This window comes from Ixodes scapularis, unplaced genomic scaffold (genome assembly GCF_016920785.2).
Source record: "Ixodes scapularis isolate PalLabHiFi unplaced genomic scaffold, ASM1692078v2 PGA_scaffold2__306_contigs__length_199485367, whole genome shotgun sequence".
NCBI classification, from domain to species: domain Eukaryota; kingdom Metazoa; phylum Arthropoda; class Arachnida; order Ixodida; family Ixodidae; genus Ixodes; species Ixodes scapularis.
This window is the reverse complement of record NW_024609857.1, coordinates 54,610,945-54,634,010: the sequence shown is the minus strand read 5'-3', so window position 1 is coordinate 54,634,010 and position 23,066 is coordinate 54,610,945. Positions and strand designations below refer to the sequence as shown.

The 23,066-nt window shown below is 47.3% G+C and overlaps 1 protein-coding gene across 1 annotated transcript in view; it reads left to right on the top strand.

Moving 5' to 3' along the window:
* LOC115326061 (protein ELYS) overlaps window positions 1-23,066 on the top strand; it is a 68,483-nt gene that overhangs the window by 13,128 nt on the left and 32,289 nt on the right. The window contains exons 6-19 of the mRNA XM_029986790.3: window positions 1,426-1,545; window positions 1,638-1,722; window positions 6,080-6,224; window positions 10,727-10,856; window positions 10,940-11,024; window positions 13,683-13,773; window positions 13,866-13,927; window positions 14,714-14,842; window positions 16,229-16,319; window positions 17,001-17,090; window positions 17,670-17,807; window positions 19,195-19,351; window positions 20,571-20,781; window positions 22,052-22,153. Coding sequence (XP_029842650.2) covers window positions 1,426-1,545; window positions 1,638-1,722; window positions 6,080-6,224; window positions 10,727-10,856; window positions 10,940-11,024; window positions 13,683-13,773; window positions 13,866-13,927; window positions 14,714-14,842; window positions 16,229-16,319; window positions 17,001-17,090; window positions 17,670-17,807; window positions 19,195-19,351; window positions 20,571-20,781; window positions 22,052-22,153 — 1,636 coding nt within the window. The remainder of the gene's footprint in view (window positions 1-1,425; window positions 1,546-1,637; window positions 1,723-6,079; window positions 6,225-10,726; window positions 10,857-10,939; window positions 11,025-13,682; window positions 13,774-13,865; window positions 13,928-14,713; window positions 14,843-16,228; window positions 16,320-17,000; window positions 17,091-17,669; window positions 17,808-19,194; window positions 19,352-20,570; window positions 20,782-22,051; window positions 22,154-23,066) is intronic.

Below are 23,066 nucleotides of genomic sequence, written 5' to 3'. Positions count from 1 at the left end.
ATTCCGTGGGGCTGGCCAGAAAATGCCGAAACGGCATCACCACTGACATTCACTGATCATCATAGTCCACTGTTCCGCGGTTAGCGCGGGAGCCAACTTCAAGGGGGGAGCGACGTGGTGGCGCGACCGCACGGGCAGTGCCATCTAAAAGAAGACCGATTATCGTCTTGCGAGCAAGCACACTGTGGGCGCAAGGGGGCAAGTAAACTGTGCAGGCAAGAGTGCTGTGTAGGTTGGAAACATTGGCACCGCCCAAAACAGCTTTATTTTTCAACCGGGCAGTTCGCTCACGTGCTTGCTGCCATAGGGAAATGTAAAGTTCTTTCTTTGGATGAGAAAGCAAACGTTTTGGACGCCATCCTGAAGAAACTGCCGAGATCACGAGCACTCGGGAAGTGCTCGACGCAATGGACGTACTGAGGAGGTACACGGTGTCGCATGGGCAGCAAGATGCCGTGCAAGCGCTCCGGGCGCTGCTATGTCGGACAAGGCGCAAGCAAAACTCGCGGACTACTTTGCCCCTAAATAAATATCATTTTCGGTGAGTTTTCAAACCCGTAAAATGTTTCGGAATTTTTTTTTTGCATGCTAAAGCCAAATTTTGATTTAGCGAAATTTCAATGTAACGAAGTGAATTGCGAATTTTACCGACTTCGTTACATCGAGGTTTAACTGTATTTCCAAATACATTTTTGAATAATTCTGCCCAACCCTGCAACAAAATGCAGCTGTCAAGTGACACTTTTAACGTTTAGGAATTAGAGGAATGGAATGGAACGATTCAGCCATTCCAGGAGTGGGAATGAGCCCAGTGTCCCCATTCCTAGGAGTTGAAAGGAATGGAATTATCGAAAACTCTAATTCCCCGGAATGGAATTGGAATGGAATGGGGGTGGCCATTCCGCAACACTGGTTACACATGTATGTGTCTACTTTTTTCTCTTGCATCATTAAAGGGGTACGAAAACAAAAATTGAAATATTCAAATTTCGTTCGGGAATGAGTCAAGTGTGACGGATAATAACCGTAAATGATAATCGTGCGTTCGTATTTTGAACGACTGGCTATATTTTTCGTTCCGAATGGTGCACTCGAGCAAGCGCTCGAAGAGAAGCAATTGCGGGAACCCGCTATGAACTTTTTTCTCGGACGTTCCGGTACCGCAGATCGTGCTGTTGATGCGAGATTCCCATCGATGATAGCTTGACGTCTAACGGGAATGGAGGGGTGAGCGATATTTTGGGATTTTTATGTTACAGATATTTAGCCAGAAAAACGGGATGGCGACCTCTCGGGAGGGGGCGTCCTTATGGGAGTTTATGCTTTTTTTTTTATTTTCTTCTGCATTTGTTTGGTTTTTGCACACTTTCTCTCTCTAAGCGTATGAGGCACTTCTCTATTTTAAACATTGTTTGGTGTTTCCAGGTTTTCTGTGATTCCTCCCTCCAATTCGCCTGCCATAGCAGTGGCCCTGCAGGAGCCAGAAAACGATCCTCGCTGCTTTTGCTACCTGTGGGTGATCAACGGAGCAGACTCTGCAGTTGGGTGGGTCCACGCAATCGCTTTGAAATTTGTCGACATAACATTGTCGGCGCCTCTCCGCTGGCTGCAATTGTGACGACACTCGCTTCTTGCAGGACCAACTGTATTACATCCTGCTTCATGTATGCAGTCAGCTTCACCAAGAAGCAAGCAAATCCAGAGGGACGCTGCATCTACCAGGTTTGTGAATGTGATCTCCTCAGGCAGCACACCAATGTTGGACCTACATTGGGCCAACAATGGCAAATGCTGGCTCCGGAGGTTGGTCCAACATTGGTATTCTGGCCGAGCGCAACTTCTTCCAATGTTGGCCCAGCCATTGGCACCAACGTTGGGCCATCGTTCAACCAATGTTCCAGCCATCATTGGCACCAACGTTGGGCCATCGTTCAACCAACCTTCCAGCCGTCATTGGCGCCAATGTTGGGCCATCGTTCAACCAATGATCCAGCCATCATTGGCACCTTTTTTAGGCCATCGTTAAACCAATATTTCAGCCATCGTTGGCATCCACACTGTGTCATTGGCTATGCCAATTTTGGCTTTCACACTAATTCAATGGCTATGCCATCATTGCTATACAACTTCACTCATTGAATAGGCCGTTATCGGCAGTGAAGCTGATTCATTGGCATGTCCCAGTGTTAATGCCATATCTTTAATGCTGGCTATGCAATGATGGCAATGTGTTTAAATCCTGGTTATTCCAACATTGGGTTTTAAGAACCCCTGGCCTGTTTCTTATTAGCAGCCCACTGCAAGAAAAACATTCTGGGCACAAATGGCAAGGTCCTCCTATGCTTTGTCTGTGCACTATTTTATCTGGCGAGCAAATGACTAATTCAAGATCAATTAATACTTTTTTCGGGACTTTTATTGAAAGGGGCTAGGGAGGAAGCTCAGCGGGGAGCCTATGCCTGGTCCTGGGGAAGGTCCTGGGGCGAGTCCTGGGGCTGGGGAGCCATTACGGCTTCCGAACGCCTCTTCCTGCAACCTCCCCTGTCGCAAGACCCTGGCAGCCACTCCAGCACCATTTTTAAGCTGCCGATTCTTCAATTGTTAGCTTCGCACTGATGGCATCTACGAAAAGATCCAAAGGTCAAAGATCACCGCTTTCAAACCCACATTGGTCTTAGTAAAGCACACTCCCAAGCAGCACTTCAACAAATGTTAAGGTTTGAGTGTCCCCTAAAAAGTCCCTCGCTCACGACTTTTCAGTCCTTGCGGCGTAGCACCCGTGGTAGCCGATGATCAGGGGTCTACGACGTCAGGGCCGAGGTCCGGACGTAGTGACGAGGCAGTTGACCGATGGCCGAAGGCTTGAATCAGGCCCCGTACGCCGGTGGCAGCCTATGACCAGGTGTCCGCCAAGGACTGGGCCGAAGGACGTAGCGACGAGGCAGTTGGGCGTCGGCCGAAGGCTTGAGTCAGGCCCAGAACGTCTGTGGCACGGAGTGGCAGCGGGTGTTCAACTGCGCAACGCATGCAGTCTTGTCTACCTCCGGAAGGTTGGCGCCCGGACTGCGTGAGAAGTGGGTTGTGGGTCGGGCCTCTTGACGTCTGGTCACGCCGACGGAGCTCCGGCCTGGTCGCGTCTGCACCGTCCTTTGTCAACCGCCCGAATCCCCTCTCGCGCTCCTCGCATGCCCCCACCTCGTCTTCTTCTTTCTCGTCCTCTTCGGCTGGTCGCGGGATCGCTCATCACACCAGACTAAAGGCCGGTTCAGACACTTGCGTTTGAGTGCGTTTGACTGCGTTGCGGCGAGAACCGAAAGCGAGTCACCGGCACATCTGTGCTTCGTATGAAGCGTGGAATCTTCTTGGCACTCGATATAAGCAGCAGGGATGTCCTGGTGTCTTGCTGCCGCAACGCAGTCAAACGTAGCTAAAATTATTAGTGCTTTTTATTTATTTTTTAATTTTGTCCGGTTCAGTCTGAATTATAGGCCGCGTTTTGCGGCTCAGCAAAGCGGGTTCCCTTGAGATTTTCAAGATCACATACAGCTGACAATACACCCGTGTCCTAGGTTGGGGAGGCGGGTGGAAATTTCGGGGTTGAACCCTGCCCTCCCCCCTCTTTGGAAAGGTTTCCCGGCTGCGTCGCTAAATGGGCATAAGAGAGGAGGCACTATGCTTTTTGCCGTATAAACATATACACAAATCGAAGGAAGCGTGCATTTTGTATTTCGTGTGGAATTTACTACGCATAACTATCAGTTTTGGGAAGACGCGTGTTAGTTATAGTCGGTGACAGGTGGTAGAAGCTCCTCCCATCTCTTTCCATATTTGTAGATCGAAAGATCAGGAGGAGTCGACCTCCTCCCCAGCGTTTATTTTTAACCTGTCACCGACCACGGTTTTTTTCTGCGTGGACGTTCAAACTTGCTACAGCTCGCAATGCATGCAGCGTTCTAATTCAGTTGCTAACTTGCTCTGCGTGTGAAAACAAGAATCGTTCCCCCCGGAGGCATAGCTAGAGATTGTTCTCAGCGTGCGCGATCAGCACATTAAAAGAACTAAGCCAATTATATATAACATTCGTAAGCCACTGGCTAAGACAGGCCAATGTTGCCCAGCCTAAGTCAATCGATTACCAATGTCGGTAATTGATTGGCTTAAGCTGGCCAACATTGGCCTGTCTTAGCCAATCGATTACCAATGATGGCAACTCATTGGCTAACATAGACCAATGTTGGCCAGCCTAAGCCAATTGATTACCAATGTTCGTAACCAATTGGCTAAGACAGGCCAATGTTGGCCAACCTAAGCCAACCAATAGCCAACGTTGCTAAGCCGTTGGCTGAGGTTGGCCAATGTTGGCCAGTCTAAACCAATCGATTGCCAACGTTGGTAAGCCATTGGCTGAGGTAGGCCAATGTTGGCCAGCCTAAGCCAATCGAATACCAACGTTGGTGAGCCGTTGGTCAAGTTAGGCCAACGTTGGCCAGTATATTCCAGTGTAACACCAATATTGGTTCTACGATGGCCACATTGGCCCAATATTGGACCATTGTTCGCCAATTAAATACCAATGTTGGCCCGACGTCGTGTTCTGTCTGGGGGACGTTCAAACTTGCTACAGCTCGCAATGCATACAGCGTTCTAATTCAGTTGCTAACTTGCTCTGCGTGTGAAAACAGACGAATCTTTCCCCCCGGAGGCATAGCTAGAGATTGTTCTCAGCGTGCGCGATCAGCACATTAAAAGAACTAAGCCAATTATATATAACATTCGTAAGCCACTGGCTAAGACAGGCCAATGTTGCCCAGCCTAAGTCAATCGATTACCAATGTCGGTAATTGATTGGCTTAAGCTGGCCAACATTGGCCTGTCTTAGCCAATCGATTACCAATGATGGCAACTCATTGGCTAACATAGACCAATGTTGGCCAGCCTAAGCCAATTGATTACCAATGTTCGTAACCAATTGGCTAAGACAGGCCAATGTTGGCCAACCTAAGCCAACCAATAGCCAACGTTGCTAAGCCGTTGGCTGAGGTTGGCCAATGTTGGCCAGTCTAAACCAATCGATCGCCAACGTTGGTGAGCCATTGGTTGAGGTAGGCCAATGTTGGCCAGCCTAAGCCAATCGATTACCAACGTTGGTGAGCCGTTGGTCAAGTCAGGCCAACGTTGGCCAGTATATTCCAGTGTACCACCAATATTGGTTCCATGATGGCCACATTGGCCCAATATTGGACCATTGTTTTCCAATTAAATACCAATGTTGGCCCGACGTCGTGTGCTGTCTGGGTCCCTTCTTGACCACATTTCTTGTCGTGCAAAAAGTGAACTGTTTCGTGGATAGGTTTCTTGACTACTTAGAACGATCAGATGAAACTGGTCCAAATAAACTGTTTCTAGTTATATATTGCCGCGAGCGCAGCTGACCAAGTAGGCGGTGGGCCCGTGGCCTAACGGTTATTGCGCTTGCCTTCTACGCAGAAGGCCAGAGTTCGATTCCTGGTCGCGACACGTCTTTTATTTATTGTTGCAATTTACTGTTCTCGGAAATTCGAGAACTCTGTTGCATGTTCGAGGTCAGAATGTTCTATGCACGAACCTTCTGCAGTCGATTGTTCGAGAAGCCCACGCATGTACAAAAAGGGCTCTGCGTGGCAAGCTGCACTCAGTTTCGCCCCAGCGTTTGACTCTGCTGTCACGCCGACTTCGACACTTGCGGCGCTCTACTTTCTTCTGTTCTCTTTTTATTTTTAGGCACAAGTTCGCCCCATTAAACGTTTAGTTTCTTCGGTTATTATCGCCTCTTCAATTGTCATTCGTGACAGTATAACCTTACCCTCCCTTTGGAGCAATTTCTTCGTCTTCAGCCTAAGGTAGCCCTGCATAAGCCAAAGATCTCTGATGCAAACTTCTTTCTTGCATCAGTAAGAAGTGTTTAGCTGACAATCACCCTTTAGTTATAGTTTTCTTTCACTCTGCACGTGCGCCCCTCCTAAGGCCTGCCAGCTGTTGGGGGGAACAATATACATGAATTTATTGGAGGAAATTTTATTTGTAATTTAAAACTTTCTAGGGCTTCCAGTCGTGCCGCCAGGTCTTCGAGTACACGCTGAATGCGGAGGTTGTCGGGCTTGACGAAGAGGCCTCCAGCTCTCTCCTCGTGTCCTGCCGCACGCTCCCCTCCACCAGAGTCACCGGTGACGTGCTAAAGCAGCAGGGTGAGCCACTGGTGAAACATAGAACTGCGCCGTACCTTAGCTGGATGAATTGTTTTCGGGCTGTTTGGCAACGGGCCTCGTTTCTTGCAGCAGACCTTCCTCACTTAAATTAATTTCGGTTTACCCGAGGAGTTGGTAAAACTGCCTCGGTGAAGTTTCACATTAATTGTAATATTCTGGCTCGGATGTTTGAAAACACAATTCTTTGGAAATGTCTACTGAAGCAGAATTCATTGAAGTGAGGTTTGATGGAGATCATCTTTCAAACTGTCTTCATGGATGCAAAAAGCTGTTCTGAATGAAGCAGTCCGTTTTTATCGGTCTCCATAATAAATACCTTGCAGTAACACAGAAGACATTCCCTGGGCCTAGTTTGTTTGCGGACTTAAAGGGGTAATGACATGCCAGAAATAAAATAAGATAACTATACTGCTAGGACCCATTGTATGTTCCTCTAATCCTGCGAAATTTGTTTTGAAAAAGGCGCGATAGTTTCGTGGATAAATCGATTTATAGCGGGTTCCTTGGATCAGCCCCATTCAAAAAGGACGCCGTGGCTGGGAGGCTGGGGATGTCACCAGCCTCCCGTGCGGCATCCCCTTGCACGCACTCACAGACTTGGCTTCGTCTCGAGCTTCAGCTTCCTCGTTTACCTTACGCATTTTGAGCATGCGGTCCGTGACGATTACGTCTACGGCATCGCTCGCCTTGTCAAAGTGTTGAACATTGATCGCAGCAGCGATAAGAGTGATTGCTATCAAGAGATGTTGGAAGCTGTTCACTTTGACTGTGACCCGCTCGCGACCAGCTCCAGCGACGGCGATTACGGATGAACTCGCCGTGGTCACGGTCGTCCGGGAATATCTCGCAGGCGCATGCAGGGGGGAAGGTCAAGGGGCGGGGGGCAAGAGCAAGAATTGTCTTCGGGTTACCAAGTTGTGTGAGTGGTTTTCATCGTACCGCGGCGAGGAGAGCTCGGGCGATCATGGAGGCCTCTAGAATGAGAAAGCGATCATGATCACGTGGTTTATGGACACCATGGTGTGACTAACTTGTACAGTGTTGCCTGGTCGCCAGATGAAAATGATAAAAATTCGTAAATTGATTATTGCAATTATCAGAGCTCTAAAAGTGTTGTAACTTCCTGTATATACAGTGTAGACCCCATATGACGTATGGCACGGCATATGACATGTGACGTATATCTCATGACATATGACGTATGACGTATCCGCACTATAAGCGGTACCGCGCTATAACCAAAACATCAATTTTTCAGGCCAAAATACATGCCATGAGACAACTTACCTTTGTAAAGCAATTTATTTTATATTAGATGAAAAATAAAGCTTAGTTTGAGGAAAGTCTTTATTTCACCAGACTAGTACACTTCTCTCTCAAGTATGTCACACATTTTGAAAGAAATGAGTGACTTTTGCCTGGCGCAGCCTTTTAACGGCGTCGCGGGTTGTGGACGAACGTTGCGAGCGTTCAGGATTGCTAACCCTAATCGCTTTTCTCCGGTGATGAAAACGCGTGAAATTTCGCATCCTTTATACGGTACGCGCCAGTAATACCTTCAACTTGAGCACAGGCAAGAAATGCTCCAAATAAGAAATCCTGCCGATGTTCGAAAACACAAATGCTTAGAAATCACCACTGTAGTCGAAGTAAACAAACACAACGACACGGGCGTTTCTGCTGTCTTGAGAGTGCCGCTGGTGCCGCCACGACATCGCCGCACGAGTAGGTGAATCTTCCCTTCTAGTACGTGCTCGGTTATCATAGCGACACACAACGAAAATTCACAGTCAAGGATAGCGCTTTTACGCGAACGATGAGCTTCCACCACGCCGTCTACGTCGACGATCACCACCGACACTATGTTAGTGGATAGAAGAAGCCGGCCCACGACCGGCATGCAACGCGTGCAAACACTTTTCCTCGACCTGGAATTGGTCTGTCGTTGCGGTTGTTTCCAGCGCAGCGGGAAAGAGTTGGGCTGGTTGGACTCGCTCCAACGCCTTGCACCGTGAACGACACGTGCGTGCGTCCCTCCGTCGCTATGGCAACTGAAGCCTCTCTCTTCGCTTCTCCCCGCTTCTTCGAGCAACCTCCTTGCCCCGCGAGTGCCGCTTGCGGCTAGCGCCGTTATCTAGTGTCGCACAGGGAAGTGTGCTCGCCGCTCCGGTCGGTCGGCGCGGTCGGCGGGCTGTTCCAGAAACCGCACTATAACCGGTATTTCTCTTCGCACGGCTGCATTTTAAGCAGTATGTAATTACATGGAGTTCTATGGGAGGCGAACCGGTGGTTTTAAAAAAGCCGCGCTATACCCGGTCCTGCACTATGAGCGGTTACGTTGTAAGTGGTCTATGCTGTACTAAGTAGCCTATGAACATTCTATTTCAAGAATAATCTATCCATTTAATTTTTGTGTCATAACCCCTTTAAAGGGACCATGAAATGACCTTTTTACTTTTTCCAGATAACTTTTACATTAAACCGTCAATGTTCACTGAATGCCGAACAGGCATCCGTTTTCGTCTCGGTTTATTAACTTCTACACAAAAAATTATTGAAATATCGACTTTTTCATTCTCTCCAACTGACCGCAAAAGAAGCCGTGACGTAGACCGCTTCCGGAACCGGAAGTTCTCTCAGCAGTAGGAGAACGGGAGTGTTAGCGGCAACGAGTTGGGGTGCGCCGGTAGGTTTTACTGCGCTGATGTCACCGACGTATTTACTAAATCGGCGCCTCTCATCGCCGCATCGCAGCTGAGCGAAATTCAATGAGATATGTTGCGCTACAGCGACAGCATGGGACTAGTCCCATACGCCGGTATGCCTGTTGGGAAGTGCAGCGAGTCTTCCGGTGAAGACTCCAGAAGTCAACCACCCCGTCATTGTTGGCAGAAGGGCCGGCCCGTGTCAGTCGTTTGCAAAGCGACGTAGATGGCGTTTTTCGCGGCCTCGGAGATGCAGGAGCGAGCCGACGTTAAAAAAGAAACGTTTGAACTACGAGTGTCAGCAAGAGCCACGTAAATACCTGTTTACACGCGGAGCGGACGCGCGCGCTTGATGGAAGTCTTGTATTCGCGCTGTTTGTAAGCGCTTCGGGACCGTTCTTTTACGATTGCAACTCGATACTGACGCGACACTCGGCAAAGAAAGGTTGGACCGGGGTTGTACGTATACCTCCCACGAACTGTTATAGCTCGACAGTGACGTGCAGTCTGCCAGAATAAAAATGGCATACCAATAACAAAGTGTACATACCGTGTTACGAAGGTAATCCATACGGCATTTATTTCAGCTCTATATCACACAAAACAAGAAGATAGAATCGACGAGAGTCCCTTTTCGACGAGTGTTCGTCAACACTGCCTCGGAAAACAAGGGGAAGAGATTGACCTCACCTCTTAATCTAGAATTGAGGTCAGTGATCAAACTATAATACGGGAAGGGTCCACAAGGGTCGCGTGGGCATATTCCATTTAGCACGCCAGCCGATCGTAGGCAGACGGTCTTGCGACGAAGCAACGCAGCGCCGAGTCGGAATGCCTGCTAGGCCTATACGCTTCGTCGGAGTCGGTGGATCCAGCGTTCTTGTTCGTCGTGGTCTGTTTTAAGTACTGTTTTCTTGCTGCTTGAAGTCGGCACGCGCGGGAAGAACACGTAGAAAAATAAACGTTCAGTCAGTCAGAGTTTTGAGAGGAAGGAAAACAAAGAAAATAAATGTTCGTCGGTCGCCATCAATGGTCGCCGTCACCCAAGTAACTGTCGGCCCTGCCCTACTGCGCACGCGCAGTAGTTGCTTTGTTTACCACACGATAGATGGCGCTTGGCTCTCAGCATTATCAAATTTGGCAATTTTCGCCACACATCTCTAATTATGCTACAAAATGTGGATCTGAATATTATTTAACAAAACTTTTAGGAAACATTCGCCGGCTATTTATTGTTTACGATCGCGGTGCTGGTGAGGTAGGCTCTTACCCAATAGGCGACCTGGATTTGGCTGACGTGCTCCATTTCCGCGGATGCATCGTAGTGAACAGGCGAAGGAAGGAAGGTGCAAAAGAGTCCAGTTTTCTTTTAAAAGTTATATAGCAAATAATTTCTTTTGCCTCCCTATTTTTGTGTTTTTGTGTTTCTTTTCACACCTTTTACGACGTGCGGTGGATGAAACTCGATTTTAAAATCATTTCATGGTCCCTTTAAGTATATTATTTCGAGCACTTGAAGATCATTTGCAGTATGGTTTCGAGCACAAGCGTTTGGTATAGAAGATCCACAGGTTCGGACCAAATAATCTTTTATTAAAGTTATAGTCGCGCACAACTTGCAAAACTTGGGGCATGATTTATTATGCTCACACTTGACTCGTTCTCGGCGTTCTTTTTGGCTAATGCTGCAATCTCATTGGCTGCATTGCGATGGGATGCACAGGGCTTGCCACGTCATTGGGGACAAATCGCTTCCTTTTTTCTTTGCACGTGCAGAGTACATCGAAGACCTCAGGCTCTTGCTGTTGACCTGGCAGTTGTTTCGCGGTCACAGACTGCTGGGTACTTATGTGTCTGTTTTTGACCTCAACCAGTGGTACCGAGCACTCATGCCTGGAGCGTACCGGTGAGGCACCACCTTTCGAAGTTCCTTTACTTGTTTGGAAGCTTCGGAACCTGTCCCTGAATGTGCAACAATGTTGACTACAGGTGCAATGCTCTCAAGCTGTGTCCCTACGTTGGTCTCCTCTCCCTGGATGAAGCCGTGGCTGAGTGTGGCAGCAGACAATTCCTGGTGAGGCCTTCCTTTGCCCCAACTTCTTGTAAACTTGGGAATTCTGTCTCCCGTACAGGATCAGTACACAAGTTGATATTTTTTTAAGTTCCCACTTTGGTTATACGTAGGACTCGCATGTTTTTGGATAAATGCTATAAACTCGAAAGACAAGCTCACCAGTAAAATTTTCGACAATTCGGATTTGGGCGAAAAGCTGAAGATTTCGATATCACGATGGCAAAACGAAAGGCCTACAAAAGACGGTATTCCGACGAATACAGTTTGTTAGAACACAGGGTATGTGGTCCTAAAAAAAAGTACAAGAGGGAGTTTCTCGTTTATCTCGTCAAGGTTTGTTCAGTACAATGAGCCAATGCACTTCTAGACCACGGCAAAAGCCACTGTTCTGGTTTCCAGTTTGAACCATACCATTTGTGCTTCTTGCGTTTTCATAAAAGTGAAAGATGTGAACCTGTAGATATCGTAGGATGGGAAGGGCAACTGAAAAGCTTTATGCGTCCAGGAGTTTGACTATTTCAAACTACCAACATTTATTGCATTAACATTCTTGTCAAGATTTGTCATGGGACAGTTGATACTGCCAACTGCAGGGCGCCAATGCCAAATACAGATGCAGAAATTTGGGTGATTTTTTTCATGCATTTAATGTATGTTTTTGTCCAGGCATTATTTATTTTCATTAAAAATAAGAACGGAGTAAAATTAAACTGAGTTTTGGGAGAATTGTGAATCTAAGATAAATAAACTCCGAGAGACCCCGAATTTCCAGCATAAAATAAGCTCCAAGGAACCACCTCCAAATGTTACAAACTCCGGAAACACCGAATCCTAGTTATAATACGGCAGACTTCAAAAGGCATTAGCCAATGCCGGTTTGCTGCCGCCGACCATAATTATGCCCAATGGAATGGAGAGGGGGTTACACAGCTGGGGGGTGTCATTAAATTTGTGTATTAGTAATTTGCAAATATGAGTTAATATTCACGCGTTCAAACTAAACGGAATACCGAGGGACAGGCCAACGGAAACAGAGCTGACTCTTTTCACCAAACCGGGCATGAGCCAAAGCAACAGGCGGAATGCTGCGTTCCCGTCGATATTCCTCAACGGTTGGGCCACGGCATGGTGCCTAAAACACATCGTCAACTGGTGTGTTAACCGTGTCTTTATTCTTCATTCATTATTTTCTACCCCGTGACTCTCTTAGTGGCTTGTGCTGTTGCCGGCAGCGATCCTGGCTGCAGCACAGCAGCGAAGTTTGGTGCACAAATCAATACCATCTAGAAGACTGGGGCTGTGCCCCTCCTCCTAAAACATCATCACTAGGGGATTCACGCAGTGCCGCCTAGCTTGTGTCAGCATCACTGCCAGCACGTCTCTCAGTATTGCACGACGCTTGCACGCGACGACAACAAGACTAATGTGTCCTCGTGCAGTGACGCTCGCGTCCGTGCGCCTTTTTCGTCCTATTTCGACGGAACTTCTTCAACGAGTGGCCGGGACTGTGACAATGGACAGCGGAAATTGCCACCTTCCACAACGCATTTCATTCCCCCTTTGGTACCACTCCGGCTGCGTGGGTGGTGTACCGTACTATTCCAAGATATGGCCAAGATGGCCCGTCCTCTATTTTGGCACAATTTGATATTTTTGTTCTGAAACACCGCGAAAACAAGCTTGCTTCTTGTAATTGTGGGGTTCCGGCCAATGGTCACCTTGGCAAAAACGGCGTTGCTGAACCACGGTGGGATACGGGGGAGCATTGCCGACTGAAAGGACGGTCGCCTTTGATTCATCGCTCCTTCCTGCAGTCACAAGTTTTGAGGGTAACAAAATCTAAATCTAGCCTTTCTTAAACTTTTTTTTTGCAGCGAAGCTGTCATGCGCTAGGATCTGGGAAAAAATGTGTTCGCGGATGTTGACAGAAATTTCTCCATTGGTCGTGGCAAGCATGAATAAATAAAAATAAAAAAGGTGCAACCAGCATGTGTCAGCTTTCCTTGGCATTGTTAGATAGTAAGGTCATGATCCCTTGTTGTCATCCCTAGGCATCGTCTTCGAGGTCGTCCTTGAGGTCGTCCTTGAGGTTGTCCTCTAGGCGTCGTCCTTGAGGTCGTCTTAGAAGTCGTCCTCGAGGTCGCCCTAGACGTTTTCCTCGAGGTCGTCCTAGACGTCTTCCTCGAGGTCGTTGTAGACGTCGTCCTCTAGGCATCGTTCTAGATGTCATAAAAATAACAGCTTTGCTGGTCTTCCATCTTCACGCGAAGTGGAAGGGCTCTACAATTTTTTTCTTATGGCACGCCTTAGGTTAGTTTGCCCTTTATTTTCATTTGATTGGCTATCGATTGATAGCCAATCAAACGAAAATTTTCGTTTGATTGGCCACCTCTTGGGATATTCCGGTAGAACACTAGACACACCAGCTGGAGACGTGTTCCAGGCAACATAGTCACGGTTTCTTCATGTTGGAATGTGCCTGGATTATTGTGACCCTATTTCTAGCCGTAAGGTGCCAGTTTCTCAAACATAATTCTTCCTCGAATAGTCGCTCAATTTGTTTGGATGTTACCGTAAATATTTCACAGTAAATGCTGTTGTCATTGGCTTTCGCCCTCACAATGTCTATATACTTCTTTCTTTGTGAACTCTCATCAGGACATCCGAGTCATTCCATCGTCGGTGAAGAAGTTCCGCTCCCCAAACCCGCTGGTGGAACAGACTCACTTTCCAGCTTCGCTGGCCTTCGGTGAGTGGGGACAGAATGTTGTCACATTGGATGTGCATTTTACTGTCATGTCGGGAGGTCCTGGGGCCCATTAAATTTCTGTGGTTTTTCAGACTGCATTTGCATCACTCGAGAAGGTTCCATTCTCGTGTCCTTCCTGGGAATGCAGCGGCAGGTAATTACGTTCACTTGTACGATACAACTCTGTTATACGTATGTGCACGATAAGAGAGTTTTCAGCCACTGTATCTTGTGAGCCATGTTGCTGGGACCGCTGTAATGAATACTGTCGAGACCGGTTATAACAAAGTTGTTTATAACGAAATAGCGGCTAGAGCAAAGCGATCACGATTTCCCATCCCCTTTTGCACTTCGTTATAACCGAAGTCGGTTATAACAAAATAGCGGATATAGCGACGTAATTTCCGATTCCTGTTCACTTCATTATAACCGGTCTCGACATCCACATTTTCTAGTCGCAAGCCTCGTCTCTGCTGCCCCAATGGGAACTTTAGTGCCCCTCCCCCCCTTGCTTCACACCTGCTTTAAATATTCCTAAATTTGACCGATTTAGGGGTTTTCCAGGATGCCTGGCAAGTTTCTAATGAAACTGTAATTCCTTTTCACTGTTTAGAAAGTTAATTAGTATACGTCTTTGTCAATTATTTAGCTAATTAGTAGGTTTTTTGCACTTGAGACGTTGGATGTGACTGGCAGTTTGTTCCCAAAAAGAGTTCATTATTTTTTTTTTCTCGACCAACCTATGCGGAGAGCAAGTCGTCTGCTTGTTGTGCAGGAGTTGCGATGACGTCGGAATGACGCTGAGCTCCGATTGGCTTAAGGTCTTCGCTGAATTGCCTTGTACGTCAAGGGTGCACTAAACATATGCTGCAACTCGACTGTGCTGTACCGACTGTGATACCCTTTTGTGTCCCTGTGCCTCCCCGCCCCTGTCTTCCAGCTGCTGTATGCCATTCAGGAGCTGGGTCCCAGCTGTCTCTCCACCGCCAGAGATCTCCTGGTGCGCTGCACTGCCGTCGGCCTCGTCAGCGAGGCAGCCCGCCGCTCTTCGCACCGCAGGAGCAACCCGGTTCGTTTTGTAGTGCGTCTTGGGATAGGGAAAACATCTTCTATACCTTAGGTGCAAGCTTCCTACCTCCGACAAAACTTGGGCGTCCCGCGCAGCTCGAGTGTGCGTGCGGCGCAACCAAAGCACGGTTGGAGGCATGGAGCACTTTCCGGAGGCCGGGTGCTCAAAAGACATTCCTTACCGTTTTCACTCTGTTGGTCACTATGAAAGATCAAGCTTTATTCAACTTAAATAGGGTTTATTTGATCTTAATTGCTTCATCTCGGATGTTAATTTTTTTTTTTTTTTCACCGCTGCTTTTTTTAGGTGCAGCATGCTAATGTGCAGAAACTGTTTTAGAATGAGTACCCCACTGTAAATGAAATTGTGCCATAAAGTATAGTTTAATTAGGAACTTCTTACCTTTTGTTAGACAGAGTGCTGCTGGATATTTTTATCTAGCAAGCGCATGCAAGAAATCAAGACGATGATCACTATGTGAGCGATTAAGTATTGATAGTATTGAACTGTCTGCCACACCGGAAATGCAAAGCAGCAAAGTCGAAACACTATGCGATTTGCGGCAGTGACTTTCGAACTCGAGCGCCGTTTACAAATTACTTTTTCTTATTTCAAAATGCCCGAGGTGGTGGAAGGGTTTTGCAAAGGAGGCAGCTAGCTCAGGCAAAACAAAGCAGATACATATACTAGCCGATGCAAGATCAACCTTGAGCATATGTAGTTTGCTACATCTGTCAGCTTCTCTTGCTCTCTCTCTCTCTATTTCTCTATCTCTCCCTTTCTGTTGGTTTGTATATATGTCTGTGTGGGCATATGCACAAGCAACTTTTTTTATTTTTTAATTTACATTTTATTTAGTTTGCAATTGGACGCTGCGTGGCTAACAAACGGAGTGAAAGGTCGATAATATGTGCCTCGAAGTGCTCGCCAGTTGTCTCGGAGACCGGGTGAAAAGTGGACTCAATGCTACGTTTGTTTTTGCCTCGGGAGCATGTTTTCTGCTCATCACTCTCATGCAAATCTTCCTTGCCCAATGATTGTTTGCTCCAAGTAAAAGTGTATGGTTATGTAGTAGTTGATTTATCAACATTGAAGTGGCAAACAGGAAGTTTCCAGAATTTCTTTTTAATATTGGCATTTTTAAACTCGCAATTGAAATCGGGATTTTAATTCGTAAATAAACAAAGCAGGATGAAGGGTATCTTCATCCTGCTTTGTCTAGTATGTTAATTTGGTGTTGCTGTCTGTTTGGGAGTTGTGACGCCTCGGCGCATTGCTTGGTCGTCGACTCGTTGGCTTGACAGCCGTTGCGCCTGTTGTCTGTGCATTGTCTGTGGATGCTGGAGTTGTGACGGGTGGCCAAGGTCTTTGTTGTTTTCTTTGTAGGTGGCCCAAAATGCCCTACTGTCCCTTGCACTGGAATACAGGATGGTCGGATTCCTGCAAGCTTGCCTTCGCCACCGGACAGCCACGCCAGGTGGGGCGGCACAGCTTTGTGCTGTACTTGGAGGAAATGCTGAAAATTGAGTCTTTGGTTTGTCGAAATGCGAGGTGGGACACTTCAATCTAAGGGTGACATGGAGAATGCTCAGGGAACCTGCAATGACAAGGAAGCGTAGCACGCACAGGGGGAAGGGGGGAAAAGCACGTCGGTGCATTTCGCCGGTGTACAAACACACGAGGTGTGCAAAGAGTGGACAAACTTGCATGCTGTGTAGTCACTGGCGGGATGAGACCAGCAAAGTGTCCCTTTTGGATGTTTGACCTCCGGCACGCGCTCGTTGCCTTTTTTCGTGCTTCGTCTGTGCATCCATGCTTGAGGATTATGAGACAGCAAGACGTTATTCAAGGTTAGTAGCTTGCTCTGAAGTAAGGACAACTGAAAGAGCTCTCTGTTGTTCTTGTATCTTATTGGTGCCTATACATGATCTCAGTTAGCGACACAACTTCGCTCCTAATGTTTCACACTGCCCAACGAGTCTTCAGTTATTTAAAAGTATTAGTGGTAGACGTATATTTTACTCAGAAGGTGCTCCTCGCCTCACGGTGACGAGCATTCAGTGTCTCTTGCAGTCCACGGTAAATTCGACGCCACCTAGTTTCAGCGTCCCTCGTTTGACTTCAGTTTGCTAATGGTAGTTGGTTTCCATTGTTGTAGGAGACCAGAGCGGAGAGCCACTGCTACCGTTCATGCTCAACTGGGTCTGGAACAGCGTCAAGGAGATCAAGGAGTCCCTCGACACACTCTGTGAGTCAACTACTCTACTTCGTTTGAGAGGAGGCCTCTCGTTGCGCTGGCTGCATTTTATCCGGCCGTATATGGCGCCTGAATCGACTGGCTGTCGAGTCAGGCGCCATCTGGCATACATACGTGCAGAACAATTTATTCGAGACATTGTCTCATCCAACGTAGTTACAGGCACTAAATACCTGCAAGGCCGTGCCACCCCTTCGACAGTTGTGTGCACAGTTTTCAAGAGTGCAGACGTAAAACTTGAGAAAGTGAACTGCTTGCAGAAGTATTCGTGCAAGGAAATCGCTTCCTAAAATAATGTGGCCATACCTTTGGTAACGGTGCTTTGTACTCTTAATGTGGATCGTCATGGCTGTTACATCTATAGCCACAAATGTGAATGCCACGTTTCCTCCGTCGTGCCTTTTCTTGCTTTGACCATGCATATTGAGTTATTAACTATGTTTTTGGGAATGTTTTTTAAGTTGCAATAGTATCTTGTGAATTGATAATATTTTTTTTAATGCCATCCCCTTGGATATTGACTGTTGGGGCCCACAAAGAAAACAAACGATGATGAGGAACCGTTTGCAGACGTACCACTTTTCGACTGCTCGGGTCGTGACATGGAGGAAGGCAGCTTCCTCATGGCATCTCACCTGGGAGAGCTGTCGGTGCTGGCACCGCTCCTCGACCTTGGCCGATGCCTGGCCAGCGGGGATGTCGACGTCGGTGAGTGGGGTCTTCACTCGCAAACTCGCCCCTTCCCCCCCCCCTGACAAACAGCATTATATACGCATTTGACCGCAGCGCCCTCTCCTGTATAGACGTTCAGCGGCTACATGCAACGTTTCATCTATGGCATCCCCAGCTCTTGAGTTACTACCACATCTCAGATACTCCTACTCGTCCCGCAGTCGTGGCCGAGTGGTTAAGGCGATGGACTAGAAATTGATTGGGGTCTCCCCGCACAGGTTTGAATCCTGTCGACTGCGCAAACATTTTTTCTTTTTTTTAAGAAGACAGATGGGATGGCAATCGATGTGAGCACGGACGCCGGACAAAGCTAGACCCTAAGGAGCTTCGCCCCTAATAATATTCGGGTAGAGGCGTACCGTTAGATCAAAAAAGAAAAATCGCTTGTATCAATTAGTATTTCTTCAGCTGGATCTAGCATTGATGCCATTGCCATTGGCAATACTAATTTGTTCCAAGACAAAAGATGCACACAAGTGTTGCTATGGTGGGAGTCAATACCTTAAAATCAATAAGCTTCTGGAGGTAGTCGCTAGGAAGCTCATACTCTTCCCATTGTATTTCATCAGCCTACCCTCGGCAGAGCGAGGTGGAGTGGTAAAGGAAGTAAGAGAAGTTTCAACTGCACCTTTTTCCACATTTTATGCAATCCCTATGGTCCATAGCTGTCACTGTTACAAAAACACGTCTCCTTCCTGTAAAGCCCGAATAGTATGGCCCAAACTGGAAACTAAAACAGTGGCTTATGTCGCGATATGAAAGTGGATTGACCTGTTTTACTAACGTAATCTTGATAAGATAAGGCCCCTTTGGACAGTGGTCAGAGACAGGCACGTAGCCAGGATTTTGTTTTGGGGGGGGGGGGGGGGGTCCTGCCCATGACAAAATGCTGTATGAGGGGGAGGGGGGAGAGGAGGTCCCAGCAAAATGAAAGATTTCGGGGAGGGGAAGCCGGGCCCTATGGGCCCTCCCCTCCCCGGCTACGTGCCTGGTCAGAGATTTGAAGAGTAACTGTTGTGGCATTTTCCTAGGACCATTGACCCTGTGCGCAGATCAAACTTAATTGTAAAATACCGTCATTTCTTTTTTTGTCTTTTTTTTTTTTTTTTTGTGTGTGTGTGCTTGTTTGTTTGTTTGGGAGGGGGGAGGCGTTGGCACATCAAAATTCGGAGTTTATCGAATAAATCCGAATTGACCAAAATTTTACCGGCGAGTGTTTTTTGGAGTTTTTCGGATTTATTCGAAAGCACGGAGCCCTATTCATAAATCTGGTGTCCTTTAAACATTATTTGGTACACATACCGCTCGAGGGTTTTGCCATTTTGCGGCACCTTGGATGCAACGGTTGCATTGTTTATTGCAGAGTTAGTAGACTTGCGCCGAGAGGTGCTGTCGATGGTGAAAAACCACGTGGAGGTCGTCCTTTTCCTCGTGGACTGCGAGCTTCTGCCTGAGCAGCGATCGTCTGGTGCTCCAGCCTACCCCTGGCCAGTTTTGCGCGACTGGTACCAGCGGAGAAGGTGGGCTGCCTCCCCGTCCCTCTTGCGCTTGGCTGTTCAGACAGCTTACCTTGCAGCTTCTGGAGACTTCACGAAATGGTACAATCGGTACTCTAGTGCTGCTGATTTGCAAGCCAAGTTTAGAAGTTTCGTTCAGCATCCCTTAAGGGGGGACACTGGCTAGAGGTCAAACTTTTGAACTACTCAAGTGATTGGAATGAAATTTGCAGGGCAGGTTTAGCTTCAGATGTAGGTGTACTGTGCAAACTTTCAGCTCTCTAGGACAAATTTACATACCTGCATAAGATGATGTGTCACTTTTCATTAAGAAATCTATGATATGCAAATGAAGCTATTAAGCATCCTTTTGACTGCTTGAATATAAAGTGGGGAATATGGGACTTTGGGCTATCTAGTTTTAATAACTTAAATGTAAATATTTCAGGAAGAGTTATTACCTCAAACTATGAGATGCATATCTGTCCTCTGTCAATTTTTGAAAACTTGGTTTTTTATCACTGAGGACTTCAACCTATAACAAAATAAAGTAGATAGCCCGATTCCTGAGTAAATTTCAGTTCAGAAACATCTTGATTGTGGTATCAGAATACTTTCACCTTCGAACAAAAGATTCCTTCGTATGAAATTTGCAGCAAAAAGTGGAACTGAGAAAAATGCATTCAAACATTGAACTCCTTTACTTTGTTACTGCCTCACAATGTGTTGAAAATATTTGATATCAATGTAACTATTGGGCATATGGTTATCAAATTTGGTGTAAGGGTGTATAATTAGTTTCTAAAACTGAAAACCTCAAAATTAAAAAATGAATTTTTTCAAAAAAATTTAAAATTTAGGCCCATGTCCCCCCTTAAACAAGCTCTCGGTCTCTTTGTCAGTTGTTGAAGTAATTGTGTTGCAGGTATGTTTAGACAGCGGCAAGTTGGTCAGCCCCAATAAGCACCTGGTGTATCTGCTGTAGATGAGAAATTTAGCCAGTCCAGAACGATCATCTAGCCTGGGGTCTCTAACGTGCACCATACAATAGTGATTCATGGCCACATGCCGGTACGACGCTCGGCCAGATCCAAGAAGGCAAGGGGGGGGATTGAGCTTAGCATCCATTGGCTCTGCAGCACGAGATTGAGCTCCACGTGCTCAGATGCGGTGCGTTAACGGGCTCATCAGCAAAAACCCCCTGTCAAGAAGTTGAAAGAGCAGTTCACGTGTGTGGATGCAGGGAGGACTTTGGCTTGCCACTCCTGGTTGATGTGCTCGTGGAAAAGGCGGGGAACTCTCTGCCCTGGGATTCTGGAGACTACCCTCCACCGTCGGTGCAGCAAGCCCTCGAGGTGTACCTCTTGCGTGGGCTTGCGCCCTGGGCAGCAGATGCCCTCTGCCTCTACTTTCTGCTGGATGTGGCTTCGTTCCTCAAGGAGGAGCATTCTCAGGTCTGTGTACCAGTCTCGGCTACCTCGGATCTATCCCGTACTTGCTTTATTAGAGTCCACACCCGGTGCGTAGCACACACCCGGTGCATACCGTATTTATTCAAATATAAGTCAACCTTTTTTTTTCCAGAAATGTTGTCAAAAATTAAGGGTCGACCTATAATCGTGACTAAAGAATTTCGACCTACATTCGCGACCAAATTTTGCGACCCTACCGACGGCATGGAGCTATCGAATCACCGAGCCGGCGTTGCCGTAGAGCTGCGCCGCTGCTCGTTTCAAAAAGCTTTGGTGCACAAAACCAACTGCAACAGCAGCAACCAACAGCCCCCCCCCCCCCCCCCGCCGTTGCCATAACTGCCGCTCGTGCACATCCCTCAGGTGTCGGGTTTTGTCATCGCGCCTGTAGCGTTCCCCTCGATGGGCAAGGGGAGGGAGAGGAACGCGATGCGCCATGCAACTTGCGCTCCATTCCTCTTCCTCGCAAATGCGCACAAAAAAAAAAAAAAGTGAGACAATGGAGGTTACTTTATTTTGTTCCACCTTCTTTCGTTTCTTCTCATCATCATTTTACAACGGACGGTGTCAGTGAGGTATTGTTGCAAATTTGCGAGAATGTTGTCTACCAAGCTGACGAATTCGGACGACGATTACATGTCCAGAAGTTCTGACAATGATTAAGTTTTTGGTCATTGCCCTGTGATTTAGCCGAGAGTGTTGTGAATAAAGGTTTGTTCCTTCCTTTTGCCCCAACTTTCCCCAATTCCTAAAAAAAAAAAAACTGTCGACCTATGTTTGAATTATTTTTTTTTATTCTTGGTGGGTCCAATAAATAGGGTTCGACCTATTTTCGGGTAAATACGGTAGTCTTAATGTAGCGAGGTGAGTTGGTTCATGATTGCAAATTGGTAGTAGCATGGAAAAAATAGACGAAGGGAGAAATGAACAAGACGAACGCCGTCCTGCGCTCGTCCTGTCCATTCCTCCCTTTGCCTCTTATTGCACGCTGCTACCAGTTTCTGTTGTGTTGTCTGCACCTGGAGTGTAGTCTGGACGTTAAAAATAGTTATGTGCAGTGTGCATGGACACATGCTTGTTTTATTAGCTCACAGAGGAGCTTGTCATTGTTCGTACCTGTGGATAATCTAGCACGTACTAAAGTTTATACTTGAACGTGTATTGTTTGTGGACCACAGTCCAGAAAACTATGCTGCAACTGACAGTTTTTCCTGTAACGACAGTTTTGGTGCTTCTTTCGTCCCTGCCGCAGGTTGAGAAGAAGCTGGGACGATTCCCATTGGCCGTCGGAATGAGTGCAGATCTTCAGAGCTTTGTTGAGGCCATTTGGAAGTTGGACCATGGCTTCTATAAGGTTGGTTCAATGTTTTGTATTGGTTGGCCTTCTGAAATGTGACCTTGTGTCTCTAGATCTCTAAGCTTTCCCTTTAAGAATGATGTAGGGCTTGCATTTGTACGACAGAATACTGAGTCGGCAGACTTTGCACTGGCAAGTCAACTAAAAGGTGGCCATTGGCTCCTGGACCGTAAGAGGACTACATAGTCAGTTCAGCTGCAATTTTAGTGCGAAAGCATTACCTGTCCCATGGAGTGAGCCGACGTCATCGGTTTGAAGTGCAAAAACGGCACCTAGTTTTCCAGATCCCAAAGGTCCCATTGGCTGGCACGCGGTGACGAGGCTTCCATTGGCCGCTATGCGTGTCAGTTTCAACGACCGCTGCCAGATGGCACTACGTGTCCATGCCGCCAGCGCGCCAATAAAACTAACCGCCACAACCCCATGCCACTACGGGACCCGCGTTGGTTAAAACGGACACGTTGGCGCGCGCTCGGAGGCTTCTGCTCGTCACGCCGCCGACCAACATGCCGTCGCCTACATCGCCCACGTCATTGGCAGTGCTTCTGCTCGTCTCGCCGCCAACAAACACGGCGCCACATCATTGCTGGTGTTTCTGCCACAACTCGAAAACTTTATTTGCGCCACAAAATTCCGCAGATCACTCCGCAGCGTTCCATTGGACATTCATGCTTTCGCATTCATAACTCATAAGAAGTGCGTAGGTGCCTTCCGACTTTTTGGGCAATGATGCCCCTTTGTGCCATCCTTAGAGGTCCACTCCAACCTAAATGGGGGGTCATTAGTTTTATAATATGAAATATTTCTGGCAGGTAGCAGGACCTCCTCATGGACGTGTTCGTGAAATTTCAGCTCGCGAATTGAATAGTAAAGCATGTAAAACTCCTCTGGAAGTTCCTGTTTTGTTAAC